The 21,319-nt window shown below is 45.7% G+C and overlaps 3 protein-coding genes across 5 annotated transcripts in view; 2 read left to right on the forward strand and 1 right to left on the reverse strand.

Moving 5' to 3' along the window:
• The first annotated feature begins 865 nt into the window (after nucleotides 1-865).
• LOC120452062 (putative polypeptide N-acetylgalactosaminyltransferase 13) lies at nucleotides 866-3,768 on the forward strand. Of its 2 annotated transcripts, XR_005616435.2 has the most exons (8): nucleotides 866-1,135; nucleotides 1,199-1,356; nucleotides 1,415-1,593; nucleotides 1,649-2,112; nucleotides 2,256-2,425; nucleotides 2,569-2,748; nucleotides 2,975-3,500; nucleotides 3,573-3,768. XR_005616435.2 is itself a non-coding variant. In XM_039636125.2 (7 exons), the coding sequence occupies exons 1-7, from the start codon at nucleotides 1,004-1,006 to the stop codon at nucleotides 3,369-3,371; spliced, it is 1,680 nt and encodes a 559-aa protein (XP_039492059.1). In that variant the 5' UTR covers nucleotides 866-1,003; the 3' UTR covers nucleotides 3,372-3,768. The 2 variants fall into 2 exon arrangements, 1 of the variants encoding a protein (XP_039492059.1); XM_039636125.2 differs by having other exon boundaries at nucleotides 2,975-3,768.
• A 4,077-nt stretch (nucleotides 3,769-7,845) lies between these two features.
• LOC120453481 (allatostatin-A receptor) lies at nucleotides 7,846-15,712 on the forward strand. Of its 2 annotated transcripts, none has more exons than XM_039638214.1 (4): nucleotides 7,846-9,160; nucleotides 11,734-12,012; nucleotides 12,112-12,270; nucleotides 15,128-15,712. In XM_039638214.1, the coding sequence occupies exons 1-4, from the start codon at nucleotides 8,621-8,623 to the stop codon at nucleotides 15,221-15,223; spliced, it is 1,074 nt and encodes a 357-aa protein (XP_039494148.1). In that variant the 5' UTR covers nucleotides 7,846-8,620; the 3' UTR covers nucleotides 15,224-15,712. The 2 variants fall into 2 exon arrangements, with proteins under 2 accessions (XP_039494148.1, XP_039494149.1); XM_039638215.1 differs by lacking the exon at nucleotides 15,128-15,712 and adding an exon at nucleotides 14,113-15,089.
• Nucleotides 15,713-18,482: 2,770 nt separating this feature from the next.
• LOC120454615 overlaps nucleotides 18,483-21,319 on the reverse strand; it is a 38,784-nt gene continuing 35,947 nt past the window's right edge. The window contains exons 28-29 of the mRNA XM_039640078.2: nucleotides 20,396-20,664; nucleotides 18,483-19,634 (exon numbers count right to left, since the gene is read on the reverse strand). Coding sequence (XP_039496012.1) covers nucleotides 19,227-19,634; nucleotides 20,396-20,664 — 677 coding nt within the window. The 3' untranslated portion in view covers nucleotides 18,483-19,226. The remainder of the gene's footprint in view (nucleotides 19,635-20,395; nucleotides 20,665-21,319) is intronic.

Raw genomic sequence — 21,319 nt, forward strand, 5'->3', positions numbered from 1 at the left:
ATAAAAAAGGGAATGCCAATATGCGAGTGAGTTCGTTGTCCATGTGGTAGCCAATTGAATTCACTCCGGGGCAGATGTATGTGCCATGAACTGATTGACATAGGAAGCAGTCTATATTTGCAAGTCCATCATATTATTATGTTACCGAGCGCAAATCAGCGACAATTATGTTTGCCGTTTGCAAAAATAAAACAAATCAGTATATAATGAGTGGGTGGAAAATTGTGCAAATCATTACACTCAATTAATTGCGATGGCGAAAATATGAATTGCAAAATATATTTTCACCCCACTGCACACGCAGACACACACACAGTAATAATGCAATTATAGTGCAAACATAATTTAAACAAATGAGAGTGCATTCCATTACCCGTGGCGAAACTCGAGTTACAATTATCTAATAAACGATGTTTCTGCTTTACAGCTACACATTTCTCGTATATCAATAACATTCAATCACAATCAGCTGGATAAAAACTTGTAAATGTTTGATAGCGAATTACGCCAAGGGCCATGAATGAAATATCATCGATAACATGCTCTTGCTCACCTGTCCATTCCCCATATCCCCCTCTGCCCCCATAACCCCCCAAATTTCACCGAAAAACTGACAGCTCATGGGTAATAGATAGTTTCGTTTGGCTGCAATTAACACCTTGCGAGCTGCACACAAATATTTGCCAAACTTATCGAGCATTTATCAATGACAAGTGTGACATATACCGATGATATGGCGTTGGGGTAGCTACGATTGTGGCATTCTGCTTGTAACGCAACAACAAGAGGCAGCTAAGTAAAAAAGCTGGGGGGAAATTAAATATAGAAACAAGCTTTTTTTTCGGAGGTGATAATATAAAAGGCGGCCGACCAAAAGTTATAATGCAAAGCGTGAAGTCGCTAACTCAACGATTTAGTTTCGCTTTTCGGCCCGACTTGTGACCACTTGGAGCGCCATGTGGCACCCAAATGGGAATCACATCAGTTGCTCAACATATTCGTCATGTACGCGGGTGGAAAATATTGCAGTTCTCGGCATTGCGGCTTCTATATCATTGCATTCCTCATTTGTCAGTTGGTTTTCATAGTCATATTTATGCGTAATAATCGCTATGATGATATATACGCAAGTGAAGTGAGTTAGTTATACAAGAGTACATATTTAACATAGTGAAATATCATTGGAGTGTTTTCTTAGCTGTTAGCTTACAAAAATGTCAGTGGGCATAACTATCTGGATTGGCGTGCATTCATATCACAAACACCAAAAACAACTGAGGATTATTTCCAATATAATATTGAACTGAGTAACGCGTTGGGTCTCATACGTAAGTTGCCAGTAACAAGGCATTACAGGTAAGGAAAATATAAACACTTAATATAATTATTATTAAAATTAATTTCACCTACTCAGTTGCACCACTCGAAACCCAATACTTCCGCCTCCTTTGGATGCCAATGTGAGTGTGGTGATCAGTTTCCACAATGAGGCGCGTTCGATGCTGCTGCGCACCATTGTTTCCCTGCTGCTTCGCACGCCGGAGGACTATCTGCACGAGCTAATCCTTGTGGACGACGGCAGTCAGCGGGATGGTAGGCCATTGAACCCACTTACGCAATAGGATGGCACTTATCGCTCAATTAACAGTGACCCTGCTGGATGACCTCAAGCGCTGGTTGGGCAGAGTATTCGGGTCGAGGCAACGCCTGGGGCTCATCTTCCTCAGGAACGAGGAGCGCATGGGCCTGATTTGGTCGCGCAACAGGGGCGCCTCCTTGGCCAGTGGACGCTATGTGCTCTTTCTGGACAGCCACTGCGAGGTGAACGATGGTTGGCTGGAACCGCTGCTGGAGCGACTGGCTGGCAATGCCAATCTGGCGGTTAGTCCACTACTTGACCCCATTGATTCGACCACCCTGAGCTACCGGAAGGGCAACGAGATGCTGAAGGGCGGATTTGACTGGTCCCTGCACTTCCACTGGCTGAAACGCCAGCTGGCCAGTGGGGAACGCTTGGAGATGCCCTACCAGAGTCCTGCCTTCGCTGGCGGTGTGCTGATGATGTCACGCGACTGGTTCCTTAAGCTGGGCAGCTTCAATCCGTATCTGAAGGTGAGAAAACCCAATTAGCCGGTGTCAATTGCTCTAATTGCTAATGTCGAATGCCGAGAATGCCGGAATGCCGCTACCCCCTGCCGACACTCTGCCACATTTCTCAGTGAATACCCACAGTTGTGTACATTCATCCCTTGCAGATCTGGGGCGGCGAGTCCATCGAGCTGGCCATTAAGCTGTGGCTTTGCGGTGGACAAATTGAGATCGTGCCCTGCAGTCGAATCGGACACATCTTCCGCCGTCGTCACGCCTTCGACTTCCCATCGCAATTGGACCAGCAGTTGAACCCGGCCCAGGAAATCTATCTGCAGTGAGTCCGAGGTCGGGGATTAGGTGTGAAATGGCCGCACCGCCTCTGGAATTTTTCAATTTCATTGCTACCCGGCTGCCCGTTTAATATAAACATTCCAATCACATGCTGATTGAACTCTTCTCCCCCTCCGACCCCCTCAGCAACTCAAAAATCATAGCCGAGTCCTGGCTGGACGAGTATAAAAATATGTTCTACGCACTGAGGCCGGCGGCCAGGCGAATTCCACTGGATCACACCTATGATGAGCTGCAGCGGATGCGGACCGAGCGGCAGTGCCATCCTTTCGACTGGTATCTGCGGCATGTCAGCCCCGAACTAAGGTCAGTGCACTGGAAAAAACATTGGGTGCATAAGTAATGTAGAAACTGAAAATTATATAGAAATAACATGACTATATTGTAGTTATATCTAATATTTAGTTATGATTGCAGCTTTCAATATTATATTTATAACATATGTGCTAATAGTTACATTGTTATGAGCAGTGTGCTCAGTTATCAGAGTTATGGTTAAATGAAAAATAACTAACCCTCAATCAACTCGCAGGATGCACTTTGACGAGCTGTCGGCCACGGGAACGTTGCGGAATGAGGATCGGTGTGTGCACACCAGGCACAAGGACTCGCAGCTGATCCTGGCCAGCTGTTACCTCAGCGACATCACCCAGTGGAGCCTGCTGCGCCAGAGTGGACAACTGAGCACCCATCGGGAATTCTGCCTGACTGTGGGATTGGGGATGCGAATAGCACTGGAGCCGTGTGGCCGCAATGAGACCGCGAGGAGGTCGCAACGATGGATGCGCCTGGGCACCCGTCTTATGCACGAAGAGACGCACCTGTGCCTGGATAATCCGCTCAAGGAGCGGCTGGAGATGAGCAGCTGCCGTTCGCATGCCATATCGCAGTCGTTTCAATTTGCATTGGAAATGGAGGGGCGCACATAAACTTGGCTAATGATACTGAAACTGAATCCGATAACGGCACAGATACTGATACACATTCGATGAACCTGAGCCTCTTAGTTAGCGGTGCTCAGGTGGCTGAGGTTGTGGAGCGAATCTCTGGGCAAGCAGGTAAATCAAAACGCTGACATGTTGTGCTAATCTCTGTGAAACATTTCCGCTGCCGGAGCGGCATGCCCATAGATTACGGAGGCTCCGGTTGAGGGGAAGCAGTAAATTATGGCGCCATGGATATAGCACGAAAAGGTGCTTCTGCAACTCCCAACTCCATTCGCCCCTTTTTTTTGTTGCCGCTCCGCAGCCTTTGTTGCTGGAGTCGGACTATCAAGACTCGCAGCGCTTCCTGTCGCATCCGTCACACGAGACAGGACACAATGGATTCGAGGGAGGGGGAGGGGGAGGGGGATTGGGAAGCTGGGAGTTGGGGGCGTGGCCAGATAAAAGCCAGCGACGCCGCGCGTATTGTGCGGCTTGTTTAGGCGGTGCTGTCATCAGTCAGCGAACAAAAGCGTGGCATCCTTCGGCTGCAAGGAGTCGGTCCCAAATGTAATTGAGTTGATGACAATGCCACTGACTGCCCGGCTCGCGCTTCCGGCAATTTTGATGGCCTCCGGATGCCGGCGACAAAAAGCGGCGACTCCGGAAACAAGTCCAAATAAAACACAGACACAGAGCAGTTAGAGCAACAGTAGCAGAAAACAGGCAGCTGAAAACAGAAGTTCATGCCATGGTGTGGCTGGCGTTGGAGAATTTCCAAAGTGCAGTTGCAACTTAAGATTTGTTTTGTTTCACCATTCACCATTCTTGCGGTAATAAAGCGTAAAAGTTAATTTTGTATCTCAACAATGGCAACAAGTGTGTCCTGCAGATCCTGCAGCTACTGCAGCTCCAGCCATATTTCCCTCACAATAGCGCCAGCTGCGCGTAAAAATCGCATTTCTCACGGAAGTTAATAAAAACAAAAAAAGGCTTGGGTGACCAGGGAAACGGAAGGCGGAAGTCTAACAAGTTGCAGTTGCAGTTGCTTTGGCCATCGTGTTTGGGCCTTCTCTCCTCCTGGCATCCGGAAAGTCCTGCACCTTGCCAATGCAAGTAACAATAAAGCGGCGGCAGTAATAAAACGGCGAAGCACTAGAAAATTTAATTTTCTATAAAGTTTGTCCAGGTAAAGTCCCCGCTGCTAAATTGCCGTAGCACTTTAAGAACGCTTCGCTGTTGGCAGTCCTTGACTTGAATTCGGCAAATTTGTATTGCCTTTTGAAAGCTGGATGCTTTCGAAAAGCTGCTCCATCATCGAATGAACCCAACTGGGAACTGAAAACTGGTAACTGGGCACTGGGCAGTGGGCAGTGGGAAAGGGGCACTGGTAAACTGGGCTCAAGGACGGACCTTAATTATGAGCGGTGGAACCATCAGCCAGGCATGCAAAACTTGATTATTCATTTGAAGACTCATTTTATTATCTGCATAAATCTTTGCCGAACCCGGCAACCAACTTTCTGTTTACTTTGTTTGAGGGAGGCCGAGAGCGAAAAAAGACAAAATGGAATCCATCATTCACTGGCGTGGCCGCATTTAAAACATCTTGATTAAAAAACTAAAAAGGGAAGTCGGCAAGCTAGAAGAATGGCGGTCGGTCGTTTGGTCGGTCGGTGAAATGGCAAAATGAAAGCCAAATGCGAACTCAGCGCATTCTAAGTGCGCCAGCGGAAAAAACAAAAAAAGGATAGAAAATTCGCGGAAAGTACGAAAAAAAATTAAAACAAAATGAGCGAGGGGCTAAAAACTTATAAGCCGCGAGCGTGGAGCGTAGAACTTGCGGAATATCCGACTGGTGGGCAGCGTTTAAAAAGGGATTTCAAAATTAACGTCCATCGGGCTGGCAAAAAAGTCAATTTGAATGATTAAATAGCAAAAGCTGTGTAAAAGTTGTGTCGCCGTACCGCCTTTTGCCATCGACCCCAAAAACCCAGGCATTTCCAATCCAAATCCGTAGAGTTGCGCCCACCGTACGCAAAAAACAGAGAAAAAAAGCGATTAGTGTGGTCTTTTGTGTGGCTTAAGCATACCCAATGCCTTCTTTTTTGGCCATTCTCCCAGGCGGATTTACATTTATTAATTCCCCTGGCAGATGCCAAAAAAAAAGGGTCAGATTTCGGGGCGGGCTATATACAAGTAAATAAAAACATGTGAACGTTAGCGCAAAAAGCGATAATCCATCATTTTTATTCCAGGTTGACTTCGCCAAAGGAAACAGTGGTACCCCTCCGCAGTTTCCACTCAAGGTTCCTATCATATAAGAGATTTTACACTTTTCATGAACTGTAGTTTTTAAAAATATTATTTATTTGAAAGAAAAGTTGAAGCTTAAGACCATTTCGCTCAAAATAGCCCTTCTCCCACTGTTGCTCCCTTGACGACACCAGAAGTTCGTGTCCCTGGCAGAGACTTGTAATCCCTATCGCATGATTATGCCAAAAATGAACCAATCCATCGCAGCACACGAAAAAGGTTAAGCTCAATGTCCCTGAAAGATGGGTCCTTCAATCCTGTGTGTGTGTGTGGGTGTGTGCGCCATACGGATTATCATGCCGCTCAGGAGCACCCAAACAATTTTGACGCAATGAAATGATTTTGATGAAAAATTAAAAAGCATTTCAATCACGTCGAAAGTTTTCTGACATCACAAAAATTGTTGCTTCTCCCGTGGAAAAGGGAAAATGCAGAGTGGAATTTTCGAGTGTGTGCGGATGCGGATGTGGATGTGGATGCGGATGGCGATGTGATCTGATGTGGTCCCCAACTCTCGTGTCTGGTAGTCGTTTATTTAGATGCTAATTTAAGTGTGCGCCTCGAATAATGCTTTCCATTTCAGCTAAAACGCTGCGAAAGTTGTGCTTCCAGGTGATGGGGTACTCGTGGAAATGAATGGGTAAACTGGTTTATGTAAACTCTAGCATGCAAAATTATGTTTAAGTATATATTTATTGGATTTGTAATTAATGGATGATATTATGTGAAATTGTTAATGAAAATGAAAGCCAAGTGTTGTGAACGACATGAAACGGTATTCTTGATCTATTTCCGGTCGATTTTGTGCGCCAGCCGCAAAGTATGCAATGAAATGTGAAAAGTGGGCAAGATGGCGCTATCGGCTTTCGACTGGAAAATTCATCCAATTCAAAGTGACTGTTGGCCATTTAAATAGGCAATGAAGCTGCATTAAGAATTAAAGACTTCATTAAGTCCGCAGTGCTGCACATTAAATAAACATAATGCCGCCTTTTGCCGCTTGCCTCTACCATTGTCTCCGTGTGATTTCTTGGTTTATTTTTTTAGCCGCTGTTTGTTGTTCGTGGTGCTTAATTCGCATTTAATCTCATCAGGCTGGCGACGTCCTCGTCAGGGGTGCACTGAGCCATGGCCCCACACCCTAGACCCCACACCGCCAGCTACATCACATCGGGCGACAGGACAGCCCGCCGCAGGTTTGATGGGGGCCACAGCTGCCGCTGACGCAGCAGCCGACTGCGCCGTCGACGTCGACGTCTGCAGGTGACAGGTGAGCATTGCGTTGGCAGCGGCAATAAAAAGCATGTAAATGAGGCGAGGACTTAACCTAGGCCAAGACCGAGCTCGGATATCTGCCGGCTGCGGTTATATAATGTTGTGACAAGCCATCCCCGGCGAATAAAGGTGTTAAACCAGTGGATCCCATCTGGCTTGCACCGCTAAAAAGCGGAGGACTTAAGTCCGCATCTGGTCTGGATGCATATGTTTACATGAAAAACATACTTTAAAATATAAAAAATAATTTATAACTATAAGTCAATAAAATGTAAATTATTTATTAAATATATTGAAGACATGACAGAATACAATTTTTTTCGGTGTACAATTGGGGGCGTGGAAATGAGCGCGTGCCAACTTTTTTGTTGTTTCTTTTTTCCACCTCTGCCAGCAGTTAATCAGAGAAATTAAGCAATGTACTAAGCGCGGCAGAGCTGCGACGACGCCAGCTGTGCAGCCGACGAGGCTGACGACATCAGCCAGGACATCCAGCTGTGCAGGACAATGGAAGACAGCGGGCGCAGACCCAGCACAACTAGTGATTGCCCCGGCAATTGCTGTGGCGCGTTGCCCATTCAACTGGGCCAGCAGCTCAGCAGTTTAGCTGTGGGAGCAACAAGAGCAAACATTCCAGGCCAGCTGATGGGGATTGGGTTTGGATATGAGTGGGAATGGGAATGGGAATGGGAATGTGGATGAGGAGTAAGAGGTGGCTCCGGCGGCCACCCAAAACCATCAAATGCTCACACGCACAGAAGCCGGCGGCGCTGGTTGTTGCTATTGTTGCCATTATTCTTGCTGGGATGGCTGGCGTCGCTGCCGGCGTTTTTGCCGCCGCCGCCGAGGCATCGAAGTATTCCTCAACAAGCTCAGCCAGCAATCAGTTGGGCGCTGGATACGGACGCGAGCAGTGTGGACTTTCAAATTGGCCAAAAATACTAGTATAAAATCGAAAATATATAGCATTCGCCGGCGAAACAATCGGTAGCAACAATAGGAACGTTGTTTTTTGGCCATAGCGCCCCCATATAGCCCCAAAATTTATGCTGTTCGTTTGTCAATAAAAAAAGCAAACGAGAAATGTAAACAGAAACGAAGCGAAAGCAAAGGAAGACATCATATTGAATTTATGGTGTAGGTGCAGCAACGTGGTCCTCGAACCTAAGGACACCTCGGTGTCCTTGTCGTCAGGGTGTGACTCGGCACAGTTTGGTTGTGTCGGTGCCGATTTGCACGTGCCCTCACCTTTGAACTCAATCGCTTGCTTCTCGCCACCCTTAAAGAGATCCTGGTGTGCTGTCCTTTATTGTTGTCTTACCTGTGCTACCCACCTACAATTACCGTTATCGGGCAGGAGCAAATTGCTTTTGCTACCCGCCACGTTGCCAACAATTCCGGTCCGATTCGATACCACACCACACGGCGTATGCGGAACGTATTTGAGGTCTCCGGAGCTCAACGGTCGTAGTATTGCGCATGATAATTGAATTTTTGTGGCGGCTGCTTTGTGAAACTCTCCTAATTGGAAATTTCTTATTTGCGTTCGATGAACTGTGAGCGGAAAAGAGCCCAAAATTGAAAATGTCCCGTGACAATATAGCGAAATCGCCAATAGCCCCCACAAAGTGATCCGGAAAGTTGTGAACTAAAGCTGTGAAAACATGGAGAACACCGCACTGCTGGCTAATATTAGCCTAAATGCAACCAGAAATGAGGAGAACATCACCTCATTCTTCACCGATGAAGAGTGGCTGGCCATCAGTGGCACTTTGCCGTGGATAGTGGGCTTCTTCTTCGGCGTCATCGCCATCACGGGATTCTTCGGCAACCTGCTGGTCATCCTGGTGGTGGTCTTCAACAACAACATGCGCTCTACCACCAACCTGATGATTGTCAATCTGGCTGCCGCTGATCTGATGTTCGTAATCCTCTGCATTCCCTTCACGGCCACCGACTACATGGTGTACTACTGGCCATATGGAAGGTTCTGGTGCCGCAGTGTCCAGTACCTGATTGTGGTGACCGCCTTCGCCTCCATCTACACGCTGGTGCTGATGTCCATCGATCGCTTCCTGGCGGTGGTCCATCCCATTCGCTCGCGGATGATGCGAACGGAGAATATCACCCTGATTGCCATCGTAACGCTGTGGATCGTGGTGCTGGTGGTTTCGGTGCCAGTTGCCTTCACCCATGACGTGGTGGTAAGTGGGAGTGGGGAAAAGTGGAGGAGGAATGGTAGAAATGGTAGGAGGCCTGCTGTGCCTGAATCTGCTGTGAAGAACACGGGCCAGGCAAATTTATTGCTTTCCATCATCGTCACCTCGTTAGATTCCTCTCGCTGCACGTCAATGGTGCCTTCTGTTCTGATATAGCTATATAGATACCTAGATAGATGGTCTGCCTTCTGTGAGATCGTAATCCATAAGGTAAAGACCGCGCACAAACCAGCGATCGTTGAATCGACCGATCCTGATACAACTCATTTGTTTTTACTATATGCCCCTATTAAAGTTTCCCCTTTTTATCTTGTTTTCGGTTTTTTGTTTATATTGAAAATTTTGCTGGATGCGCGGCGTCCGCATTTGTTTTTGTTACTTATTTGCTATTTTGAATTCATAAATTTTTAATTATAGACCAGATAGCCAGCGAGAAACACTTGCCAACTGGCGATATCTGCCCATTTCTGCCCACCTTCCCCCCATCCGTGTGGTTTGCAAAATTTCCAAATTCAACTGTTGATCCAAAAGCGCGTAAATCATGTGCAGTCGTAAGTCGTAACAAGCGGCCATTATGGAAACTTTGCACTTGCGAACTTCGGGCGCACACTGCGTATGATAAATGTGTTCGCGGGTGGCGACCTTGAAGTGCTCCTTGGACATTATGCTTTTATGATCGATGCGAAAAGTGCGAGAAACAATTTAATTGCGGAATAATCGACCAAGATCTGAATTGTTTTGCTAGAGATCAGCGGGTGATATCGAAAAAGTACAGGGGTATTTACCAGACTGACAGGTGTTTTGTGGATATACAAGTATAACGTAAAATCAGACTTCAATATTAGGTTTTTATTTGCCAATAGGTACTCCATATTAACTAATATTAAACTTATTAAATAGTATTGAACTTGTGTTGTTGTATGCCATGTTAAACTGAGTACCATATTTTTCCATTGCGAGTATTAACTACAAGTAATTACGGTCGGACATAGGTTCCAATTTCTGTTGATACTAACAATTGGCCTGTGGGCTTTTTCCACTGATTTCCCAGTGCCAATAAAGCGAGTCCCACATCACACACGACCAACTTTTTGTTTGTGCCGTTGAGTTTCCCCTTTTTTCTTGGCCCAAAGCGACAGTCGCGGTTAATTAAACGAATCGCATCGCCACACGGATGATGAGCTATTTTATCTGTGAGATGGCAATGGCCGACTGTTGCTCCTGGTGTTGTTATTGTAACCTAATATTTTATTAAATGGCATTTCACGCTACGTTATATTGTTATTTTTGTCTCGTTCGGTTTCTGTTCGCGTTGGGGAGAGAGAGTGCTCCAATGGGTGGCGTTATTGTTTGTTTATGTGTTTGCTTTGCTTTGTCTAAGGATTAAGCTGGAAAAATGGAGGCCACATTGAATGCTCATATGTGTGCTTTGCTTTGTTATCTGGCTTATATGTGTGTTGTGCGTGTGTGTGTGCGTGTGCAAATACAAAGAAACAGGCGATAAAAAGGCATAATTAAGTCATGTTTGATCAACATGTTAATTAACAGTTTGCTATTAATTATTTCCATATTACATTGCCCAGATACATGGACGGTATATATGTATGTATCTATGTAATGAGCCTGTGAGAGCGTGTGCCATTATCTTTTTATTAGAAATCGATATCAAATAATAATCATAAAGGCACATATGTCCGACTGCGTAACTAGATATGCGATCTCCAGGTCATGGCATTGATTGACAGCTGTTGGCTGATTTCTCGCGAACGAGGGAAGGGCATTAATGGCTTGTCAAGTCTATTAAGTCGTTGGGTTTTGCGGAGAACATGCCATCGAAATGAACCCATAAATCAGCGGGAGGGTCTGGCCATGATTTGTCTACTTCTGTGGCCTTGGCCACTTGACGTTGCACAGATTCAGAGTTCGAACTCAATTTGTGGCCCAACATCTCTCGCGCAGTGTAACGAAAACAAGGGCGGCCGATAAACAAACATTTTTGTAAGCATTTCATGCTGGCATTAATGGGAAGATTTTTTAAATGCGATTTTCCACACGCATTCATCGATTTGAAGCGCGGTGAAGGGGCAGAGATTGTAAACAAAAATTTAAACAAAAGGCTGCGAATATTTTTACGACTCACCAGGCAGTTTACGACCCTCCTAAGCGTCAGCAAACCAGTCTCGTCTAGTCAACAGACCAATAGATTCTCCATCTCCCCACCACCCACCGTCGACCAAACAACAAGCCCCAAAAATCTGATTGCCCATAGCCATACCCACTGCGCTTTTATCCAAAATCCAAAACTCCGGCTGAACAATTTGTCAGCCAAATGTCAGCGACAGAGAAACAAAGTGAGATTGCGAGTTAGTTGTCGACGTCCGAACTATTCGTATGACAGTTTAGTTTTATTTACGATGTCTGGCTGTTGGCCGTCTGACGTTGCTTGGCTGCCATGCAACTGTCACCGGCAACATGACGTATGCGCAATATTCGATATACACATCGCACACGTTTGTTCATAGTTCCCACCACCACCACTTTCTCATCGCTTTCCGCAGGTGGACTACGATGCAAAGAAGAACATCACCTACGGCATGTGCACCTTCACGACGAACGACTTCCTCAGTCCGCGCACCTACCAGGTCACCTTCTTCATCACCTCCTACCTGCTGCCCCTGATGATCATCAGCGGGCTCTACATGCGCATGATCATGCGGCTCTGGCGCCAGGGAACCGGCGTCCGCATGTCCAAGGAGTCGCAGCGCGGACGCAAGCGGGTCACCCGCCTCGTCGTCGTCGTGGTCATCGCCTTCGCCTCGCTCTGGCTGCCCGTCCAGGTAAGTCGCCAAGGTGGCACAAAAATACAAATACATGATGTATTTAAAACCCAACTATTTTTTCAATAATCAAACATATTCTACGGCTTGGTTGCACAGCTCATCCTGCTGCTCAAGTCACTGGACGTCATCGAGACGAACACCCTCACCAAGCTCGTCATCCAGGTCACCGCCCAGACTCTGGCCTACAGCAGCTCGTGCATCAATCCGCTGCTCTACGCCTTCCTCTCCGAGAATTTCCGGAAGGCCTTCTACAAGGTGAGTGGGTTGGTGGTGGCTGCACTCGACGTGGGCTGGACGAGAAGGGTCCTTCGAGTGGCGACATCTGAGTGCTCGGTCAATATATCGATGAAATATTTTCAGAGCATTGTTTTCGCTTGCATTGCGTTTGATGGTAACTTTTATGTGTCGTAATTTTAAGTGGGCCATTTTATTGATTTATTGACTGACAAACATCAAAACCCTTTCCATATATTTGATATATTTATTTTTTTGTTTATTTTTTCCAATAAACATTGATTTCCGCTCAACCGCGTTCCCATTGCTATTCCTAATGAGTTTTTAAATGAGCGAATGTTTTGATTTCAAATCAAAAATCTAAAATGCAATTAAATAATTTACGTCCATAATGGAAAGCAAAAGCAAAAAAAAAATCTATTGAGGAGAATTTTTAGAAAAAAAAACAGCGCGTGTTTTCCCATTAAATTTCGATGGGCCAGCGGCAAACGTTTTAATGAGTTAAGTGCGAAAAACGCTCATACGCCGCGTGGGCCGAATTTTGGGTTTACTCGCACAGCATCGGCATCAGCATCAAAATCTATATTTACGATATAAATAGGTAGAATTTACAGAATAATTTCAGCCAAGCGGATCATCATCGGACCGTCCATCTTCATTTCTCTATTTATAAGGCCGCCGCAGACGATTTGCAGCTGTTGGGCATTAAAGTGGGCAAAGTGCCTCCTCAACCCCTTTTGTTGTGGAACAAATATTTTCCATTATTGTATGTGTAGAGATCTTTTGTCTCATCAATTTAATGAAGTGCAGCGATGTGTCCCTGGCATGCCACACAGTTTTTCGGTGAAATGGCACAATAATTGGGCTTTAAATTACAAATGATTCTTTTCCGTTTCGCTGGCTATTTAAAGATATTCCCAAATTAGCAACGCACTGAGACAATAAGGGAATTACGGGCTTTATATTTTGTTGCTTGGGCGGGCATTTTATAGCATTCCCCTGTAAATTCATTGACATTCGTTGATGTTCCGTCCCGTCCGCCCGCAAAAAACGGTGAAAAGAAGTGAAAACAGGCGGCTGACAGGCTGCCCGCAGTTTTTGGACTCCGAGAATTGCGGCTCATTCCAATTCAACTCACTTTCGGGACGCATTAATTCTTTTGGTCAGCGGCCATTTGCATAAACGCACGAAAAAAAATAAAAAAAAACAGAAAACAGAATAAAGAAACGTTGCGGATGGCAAATCACTGGACAGCCACGCCCACTGGCGAGGGGGTGACTTTGCTTTACTTACTTTTAATTACTTTAGGGACAAACAGACACAAACGGCTGAAGGAGAACAGCAGGAGCTGCCGAGGGATGTATATGGTACTCATTGTACTCATCGATCTGAGAATTTTACTTTTACCCCACAACATTTCCTTTCAATCATTTTGTGGCTTAATTTTAATATTTTAATTTGTTTTCCCGCTGCGGTGCGTGGGCTTCTCGTGTTTTCCGCGTTTTCCGCGAAGCTTTTGCCACTTTGCATATAAATTGTGTTCCTGGACTGCTGATGCTGTCTTGGTTTGCCTTTCGCTAATTGATGTGTTTGTCAAGTCATTAAATTAGATTAATTACGTTAATTAAATTGCGAGCCGCTGTTTGTATTGTTTTTTATTCGCTATTGTTTCTGCTTGCGCCACGAGCGTGTTTGGAATGCCTTTTTCGCAATTTCCGGACACCACGTGATTGGGAATATGTCAATCTGATTAATTGGCCATGTGACTGGCCTTCGATTAGTAATTTATTCATGTGCCGAAATGTGTCGGTTTTTCTATTGGTCTTTCATCCTTTTCACGCCTTAACCAAATCATCCAAATAGGGCTTGCAATCCAATAGACTTGGTATGAGGACATCGACGCATCAGGATGTGAGTTCTGAGAAAACTACCTATTAACATAACTGTAAGGCGAAGTACATTTGTTTTACATATTTCTTTATAAATACAATTCAATTCTGGCACGTGTTTATAAAATTTGTTACCCTTTTCTTTACACTATTGTATTTATATTATAGTTATCTTTCTATCTCTGTAGTCTTATGCTGAAATCTTTATTTTGCTTGCTGCTAGCATGTGCTTTTTTGTCTCTAAAACTTAACAAGGTACATATTTGAATGTTCGTTTTGAGTAAATATGGTGCAAATTCGTAGTCAAATACCAGCTTTAAAAGCATTCCGCTGTCCATTTGCCGTAATCGAATAATGAGCAGGGCGCCGACAATGCGAATGCACAGCGCACCTGGGAAGCCGAGGACCGCAACTGCCGGCGGTTCAAAAGCCGTAATTCATATCCCCGGAGTCCTGTGATGCTGTTGTTGTTGTTACTGGCTCTGTGACGAGGCACTAATCAACAATTTTAGGCAGTTCAATCAAAGCGCAAATTCATAAATCATTTATATGCAAAACTCTCACTCCACTCAATCGGCAGGGATGCCAGTTCACAGATCCCAAATACCAGATCCCAGCTTCCCAGTTGCCAGGCAACGGGTCCATTCGATGCTTGTCTGCCGGCATTTCCACACCTCAAACCACTTTAATAATTGAATATTGAATCAAATCTAATCATTCAAATGCAAAGCGATGGCAACAATCGCAGCCAGGGGCCTTGACATGGGAATAGCTTTCGCCCCATTTCCCATTGCCCCACTTTCCCTGATCGAAACGCCACCAAAGTGACTCTGCATCAAAACACGTCATTAATCAAATATTGTGGCCGAACTGTGAATTCACTGCGCCTTTAGTACCTTATGTATATTAAAGCATTAAGTCCTGTCAATTTCCCACGATTTTCTTAGTTTTCCCAGTTCTCAGTTCCTCTCTTTCTCCGTTTCCTGCAGGCCGTTAACTGCTCGTCTCGATACCAGAACTACACATCTGATTTGCCGCCGCCGCGCAAGACGTCCTGTGCCAGGACCTCCACCACTGGACTCTAAGGTTGACTCTCAAGAGGCATCAGGGAAACGTGATTAACCAATTGCCGTCAGAAGGAGCGAAACTTTGAGGACACAAGTGGACAAATACACGGGACCAATCCATCACTGGACTGCAAGCGAGCGCTGCATTGGAGTATTGCTCTTCGAATGACTAGATATAAGATATGAGGACTTTGTAAATATTAAATTAGATTAATTGAAATCAATGTCTATATCGTGTGTGTACTTTTAGGCTACTTAGCTTATTCATCTCTTAGAAGATATTATAATAAAAATAATAATATCTTTTCAAATTGGCAGTGTTTACAGGCTGCAATGATTACCGAAGATTATCATTATTGGCAGTAGATTTCCCTGAATTATTTTTAATGTTTTATATGTAATGCTAATCGGAATGCAATGTGCTACATGCTCCCTTGGTGTAAGCCATATTGTTGGCCATGTTATCACAGTTTGTTATTTGCGTAAAGAGTTAAACCATTAAATAATACAACTACAAACGCATTTTGATTTGCTTTGAAGGGAGTTCACAGAACTGACAGTTATTGGCCTGCAGGCAATGGCCCAAACAATTGGCACACGCATAGAAGTATGCAAATTTTGCCGCTGGCTTTTCAATGGGTATTTAGTGGCGCGTAAAACTTGAAATTGATATACTTGTCGAATATTCGCGTTGCCACATTGAAATCGCCCACGATTGACTGCTGCATTTGTGCAATCAATCGAACTCCCATTCACTCACTCATACATTCATTTATTCGTGGGCCTCACCTTCTCACCCAGGATATCTCCTCGCAACCAAGCCCACGCTGAAGAGATCTTTTGCCAACGAGAGCCACCTGCTGTCATCATGTGAATGACGTGAGTAGTACTGTTCGTGAAGCTCCTGCAAAGTCGATGAGGTCCTGACTTGGGCAGCTTAAGATGCTGATTGCATTTCGCTTGACGGCGGCGACTGACCGGAATTAATTATGCGTTGTCCATCTTGCGGATCGAGCCGAGCCGAGGCGTATATATGTGGCTATGTATGTGGGTGTGTGCGAGAAAGCAAACTCCCGTTTTCCGCGTTGCCTGGCCACTCGTACTTTTGCATAATTTATTCAATTTTAATAAGCGGCCCTGTCTAGAGTCGAGGCGTTGCCTTTTACACCAGGTAACGTAATTAATGCGTATCAGTCGCTGACAGGTTCCTCTTCGGCGCGTTGCCAACGTAATCAAAATTTCAAATGAGCATCATGGAGTGTGCGGGCCCAGGTGGCGACCGAGCTCCAAAGTGTCTTTGCAAATGAGGCGGGAAAACCAATGGATCGATTCGAGGCTGTGGGTCGAGCACCAGGAAGTCGGCAAAATAAAGCTGGGCAACTATTGGCGCCATAAACGCGCACGCTTCGCTGGCCAAAGTTTTGCTGCCTTCTCGTACACTTAGAAAAAACTAACTTGAGTTCATTTTAAATGGGTGCTTGTAGGCGAAAAAACATTACAAAAATATCCTTCAACAAAAAACTAGGTAATCCAAAACTGATTTTAATCGCACTTTGATAACTACCCTATTTGATACTTTCTTACAGTGATTTCTTGGGGCCGCCCGCTTGCCCCAAAGATAAGTCGTTTCCCCACCGAGCAAATAGCAAATAGCCAAACAATAACGCCAAAGCCGAGCAGAATAACAACAACAAGGAGTGCTCATGCTGCTGACATTATCATAATAACAATAATCATAACTGAGAATGTAACAGTTGTCGCCCCGCTCGTCGTGCTTTCACGCTTCAAGCAATCGGAGTATTAAGAAATTGCGCCATATCCTGCCCTGTCGCAGCACATCCTGCATGCCAAGGACTCGCGGTTACGTGTGTGTACGGAACGAAGTGGCATCGGCACTGTTACTCCACTGACCTAGTCTACGCGATAACAGTTCCGATTCCACTTCGGCTATCCTTATTTAAGAGAGCAGCGGCGAAGAGAAGGACTCCGAAACGTGGTGAGTTCACAGTTAACAGCGACAGAGAGCGAATGGAACGTGTAGCAATGGCACAACACCCACGCAGTCTACTTTCATTCATTCGAGCCACTCGCCTGCTGAGCGTAGGTTATGGCGGCAAACGGGTCGGCTACTTAATCTGCCCACCTGCTTTTTCCGGTCAGTCACATGCTCCCGCTGCTAATCCCACGAGGGGGCGCAAAAGGGGGTTTGACACTACGGTTCTCTGGCCAAATGAAGCGTAACCAAATGCTGATAGCCCAAATGTTGCAGTTTATGGCCAAGGCATTGGCCAAATTGCCTCTTGGCGTGCGGCATAATGGCGACAATATCCACATTGTCTTGACACTGAATCACTGCGCCAGAGCGAGAGAGCACCAGAGCGTGGCACCGTGCGAGTGAGAGGAGGGGCAGACACATACACATACAGTGACACACACACACGCCCACCTCCGCTCGATTGCATAATGCGGTCGCGCCAAAACAGAAAAACAACTTTGAACAGCTTTGCAGTTCATTTCGGTGTGTGCTGCAACTTCCCTTCTCCATTTTTTCTCTACCGGCTTTTTGTCGTTTCGCGTTGAACTGGCAAATTTCCGGCAAGCTTTGCATGCACACAAAAGCCATCTTCCGTCCTTGTCGCACGCACACACACACGCACACACACAGTCGAAGCTAAAGTTTATCTGTCAATTTCGGTACACAAACACAATGACACGCAGGCGGCAAAGCCGTTACGCACTGAGAGCATTTGCATACCCTATGATATAATACCCTGGAAATAGTTTTTATCCATAATCATTATACTATCTTTTTCAATCTTTGATCTTACATTTTTTAATATTATATTAAGAGCATAACAAAATGCCTGTTAGTAAGATCTACCAAAATTATAGTAAATTTTATGAGATAAAAACAAATGACAAACTATAAGCTTGCCTACTTTGCAGTGCATCAGATATTCACGCAAAATCCGGCTAGTTAAACTTTTTTTCCAGTCCAGCACTTCGGCGATAGTTTGAGGACGAAACATTTTGTCAACTTTAATGCGCTTTGTTGTTAAGACGGTAGAACGTAGAAAACGCTCAGAAGCCGGATCCGCGTTACATGTGCCAGGATGGCAGGTAAGAAGCGCAAAAGTTCGAACCGATTTGCATACAGCTCGGTAATCCAAAAAACGAATTTCTCGGTTAGTTGGCAAAGTACTTGGCTCAGCTTTTATGCATTTCAAAAATCAAACATTCCATTTCCATGCGCCCCAGACGATGACACAGTTCCGCACTCGTTTTAATAGCAATTTTTATTTCATTAAACAATATGGTTATTATTTTGAATACAGTGGGAATACAATGAGTAGGGGGTTGTGTTTGCATAATGGAATTTTTAATTAACTTTGATTGGAAATAAGCCGGCAATTGGCTAAGGCGCATACTAATGCTGAGTAGCGTGCCTTGGAGTGGGATTCTATTTCTTGCCCAGCAAGCAGCGTCATAATAAATAAATGATCAACTCTGGCCCAAAAACTGGCAAGAACATAATTTCCGTGTCCTGGGTCCTTGTCGAAAGCCGCAGGAATTAATTGCGGGTCGCTCGCTGCTGTCCTCGTTAAACTTTCGAGCAGATTAGGAAGTGCGCGCCGGGGTGGCGGACATTCGTTTGCAATAATTTAAATATTAGTTACACATAATGTAAAGCATAAATTAATTTTGTATTCGCCAACTATTAAAAAACTTTTCATTCGCTGGGGTCGCCAAGGGTCCTTCGAGTTGATGAAGTAGTGCAAGCGCAAGGAAGAGGGACATCCGCTTAAACTTTCTCTGCAGCTTGGGGCAATTAGTTATTCACGCTTGCGCTTGTCTTTGCAGCAAGTTTAGCCGCCTGCCAAACTCGACTCCTTTCCTTTTTTGACTGCGATTGGGAATTAAACGCAAGATAAATAGTTGGGTTTCCCTGCCCTAGCTAGGACCATCCACTCGTGACTATCATCGCATCGTATCATATGGTGTGGTGTGGTATGGTATCATATCACAGGCGCTGCAACATCCGGCCGTAGACTTGACTCCGCTCGAAGCTGCCGAAGGCCTCGCGGAAACGCTGCCGCTGCTCGCCACTCAATTTCGCATGGAAATCTTGTGCAGCTGTCACGAACAATGCAATTTCGTGTTGACCCAATTTTCGGGCCATCGCCGGAGCTGCTCCCTCTGCCTCAGTTGTTGCTGTTGTTGTTGCCGCTGCCGCAGAGTTGGATGCTCCGATGCCGAGCACCAGCGGAAATAGTTTAATCAAATGCAGATTTATGGAGGCGGATAAAAAGATGACGCTGAGGCCCCAGACACCCTGCTGCTCCGGCTGGTCCAGGAACGTTGGCAGGGTGCAGATCAGCCAGTCCTGGAGCATCTGCAGGTACGACGAGTCGATGGCGGAGCGAAAGACCTGCGGAGTGGAGGAGCAGAGCGGGTTAAGTGCTGCCAATGCAATGCTTAAATAAAAGCCAAGCCGACAATACGGAAATTAAATTTTATTGTGCTGCTCGAAAGGTGCCACGTCGGCGGGCCGCAAAAGTCTGCTGCAGCAGCATACTTTGTGGCAGAAAGTTGGCTAATGAAATTCCGCAGCCTGGGAATCCGGCCCTGCGAATGACAGTGCAAATTGTGCCGCTCTGGGATCCCGGGATCCCCCGTTGACTTCCGAGCTTGTTTTTATTAATTTCCATGCACGCACCCACCATGCACAGGCTAACCTTGAACCTAATGAAACATTTTTATGGCCCCACAGTGGTCGCCAGTAGTCGAAAGGCGCCGTCTCCAGCTCCAACACCTCGCATTGACCCACGCACCTGGATGGTGGCCAAGCTGTAGCCATGAATTCCATTAATTTTCAAGCTGCCAAAATTCCACAGTCGCACACGCACACTCATGTGGACCATGAGACCAGTGGGCAGTTGGCAGTGGGCAATGCGCAGTGGGGAGTTGGCGAGTGTTTTACCCTTTCGACTTGTGGCCAGGGCAAACATTAGCGCTGCATTGGCCCCATTCCGTTCCGGTCTCCAGACAAGGACGAGGTCCTGGATCCGGGACTCGTAAAATGGAACCCAGCATGGGAATCCGAGTGTGTGTGTGTTTGAAGCAACCACGCACGAATGGCCAACGTCTTTACCTTTTGCCTTTGCTAGATCTTTGGCCAACAGCACTCACCTGATATACAATCATGGCAATAACATCGCAGTGCGGGTGATTTATGGCCAGAAACTCCTTTATGACCTTCGTCAATATTTCATTCGGTGGCACTAAATCACGAATAATTTGGCACAGCACTTGTCCATAAATCCAGGCGGCATCTCGAGTCGATGATTTAATACAATGCAAAAGTATATCGACTTTATCGTTTTGCTGGGCGATTATCTCCGGGTCATCCTGCACAATTCCATTCGACAGCTCCGTGTTCTCCAGCTGGGCAGCCGAGCCTGAGAATGGAATGAAAAATATGTAAGTCACTCACAGAATGCAGAAGAGGGGAAGAAAGTGAAACTTTCTAATTAACAAAGCAGCCTTCAAGCCAAATGCCGATGGCCATTATTCACATGCTCGGGGTCCTTCACACGCCAGTGCTGTCACTGCCCTCCTTTTTTCCCTTTTGCCTTTTTCCCTCCTCTCCATTGGCCCACTAATTCACCCGGGGAACACACGTACATAAATTTGCATTTAAATTTTATGGATTTTTCCCAGCACCGATGCTTTTAGCCAAAACTTTCTCCCATAACCGAAGAAAGCATCAAATTGAAAACTAAGCAAAAAAATAAAGGGGAACCAAAAGTAAAAGCTGAACAGCATTGCCCACACATAGATTAGAGTTGTTCGATTAAGCCCGCAACTGGTGGAGAAGGTCACCAGCAATAAATGTGCGTTCCTTTGGCCAGGTGAAAAATGATGACGGCCAGATACCAGATACCAGATACAAGAGACCAGGGACCAGAGACCAGAGACCGCTGAAAGCCGCAGCCCGTGTGCTGCTTAGTGTGGCTTAGCGGCATCGAATTATTTACAATGCGAGTGGAGCGGTAGCTGATCCACCTGGCCAGCCTGCCCAACTTGGCCAGCTTGGCCACCCATTCCTAACCA

Source organism: Drosophila santomea, chromosome 3R (assembly GCF_016746245.2).
Source record: "Drosophila santomea strain STO CAGO 1482 chromosome 3R, Prin_Dsan_1.1, whole genome shotgun sequence".
Taxonomy (NCBI): Eukaryota; Metazoa; Arthropoda; class Insecta; order Diptera; family Drosophilidae; genus Drosophila; species Drosophila santomea.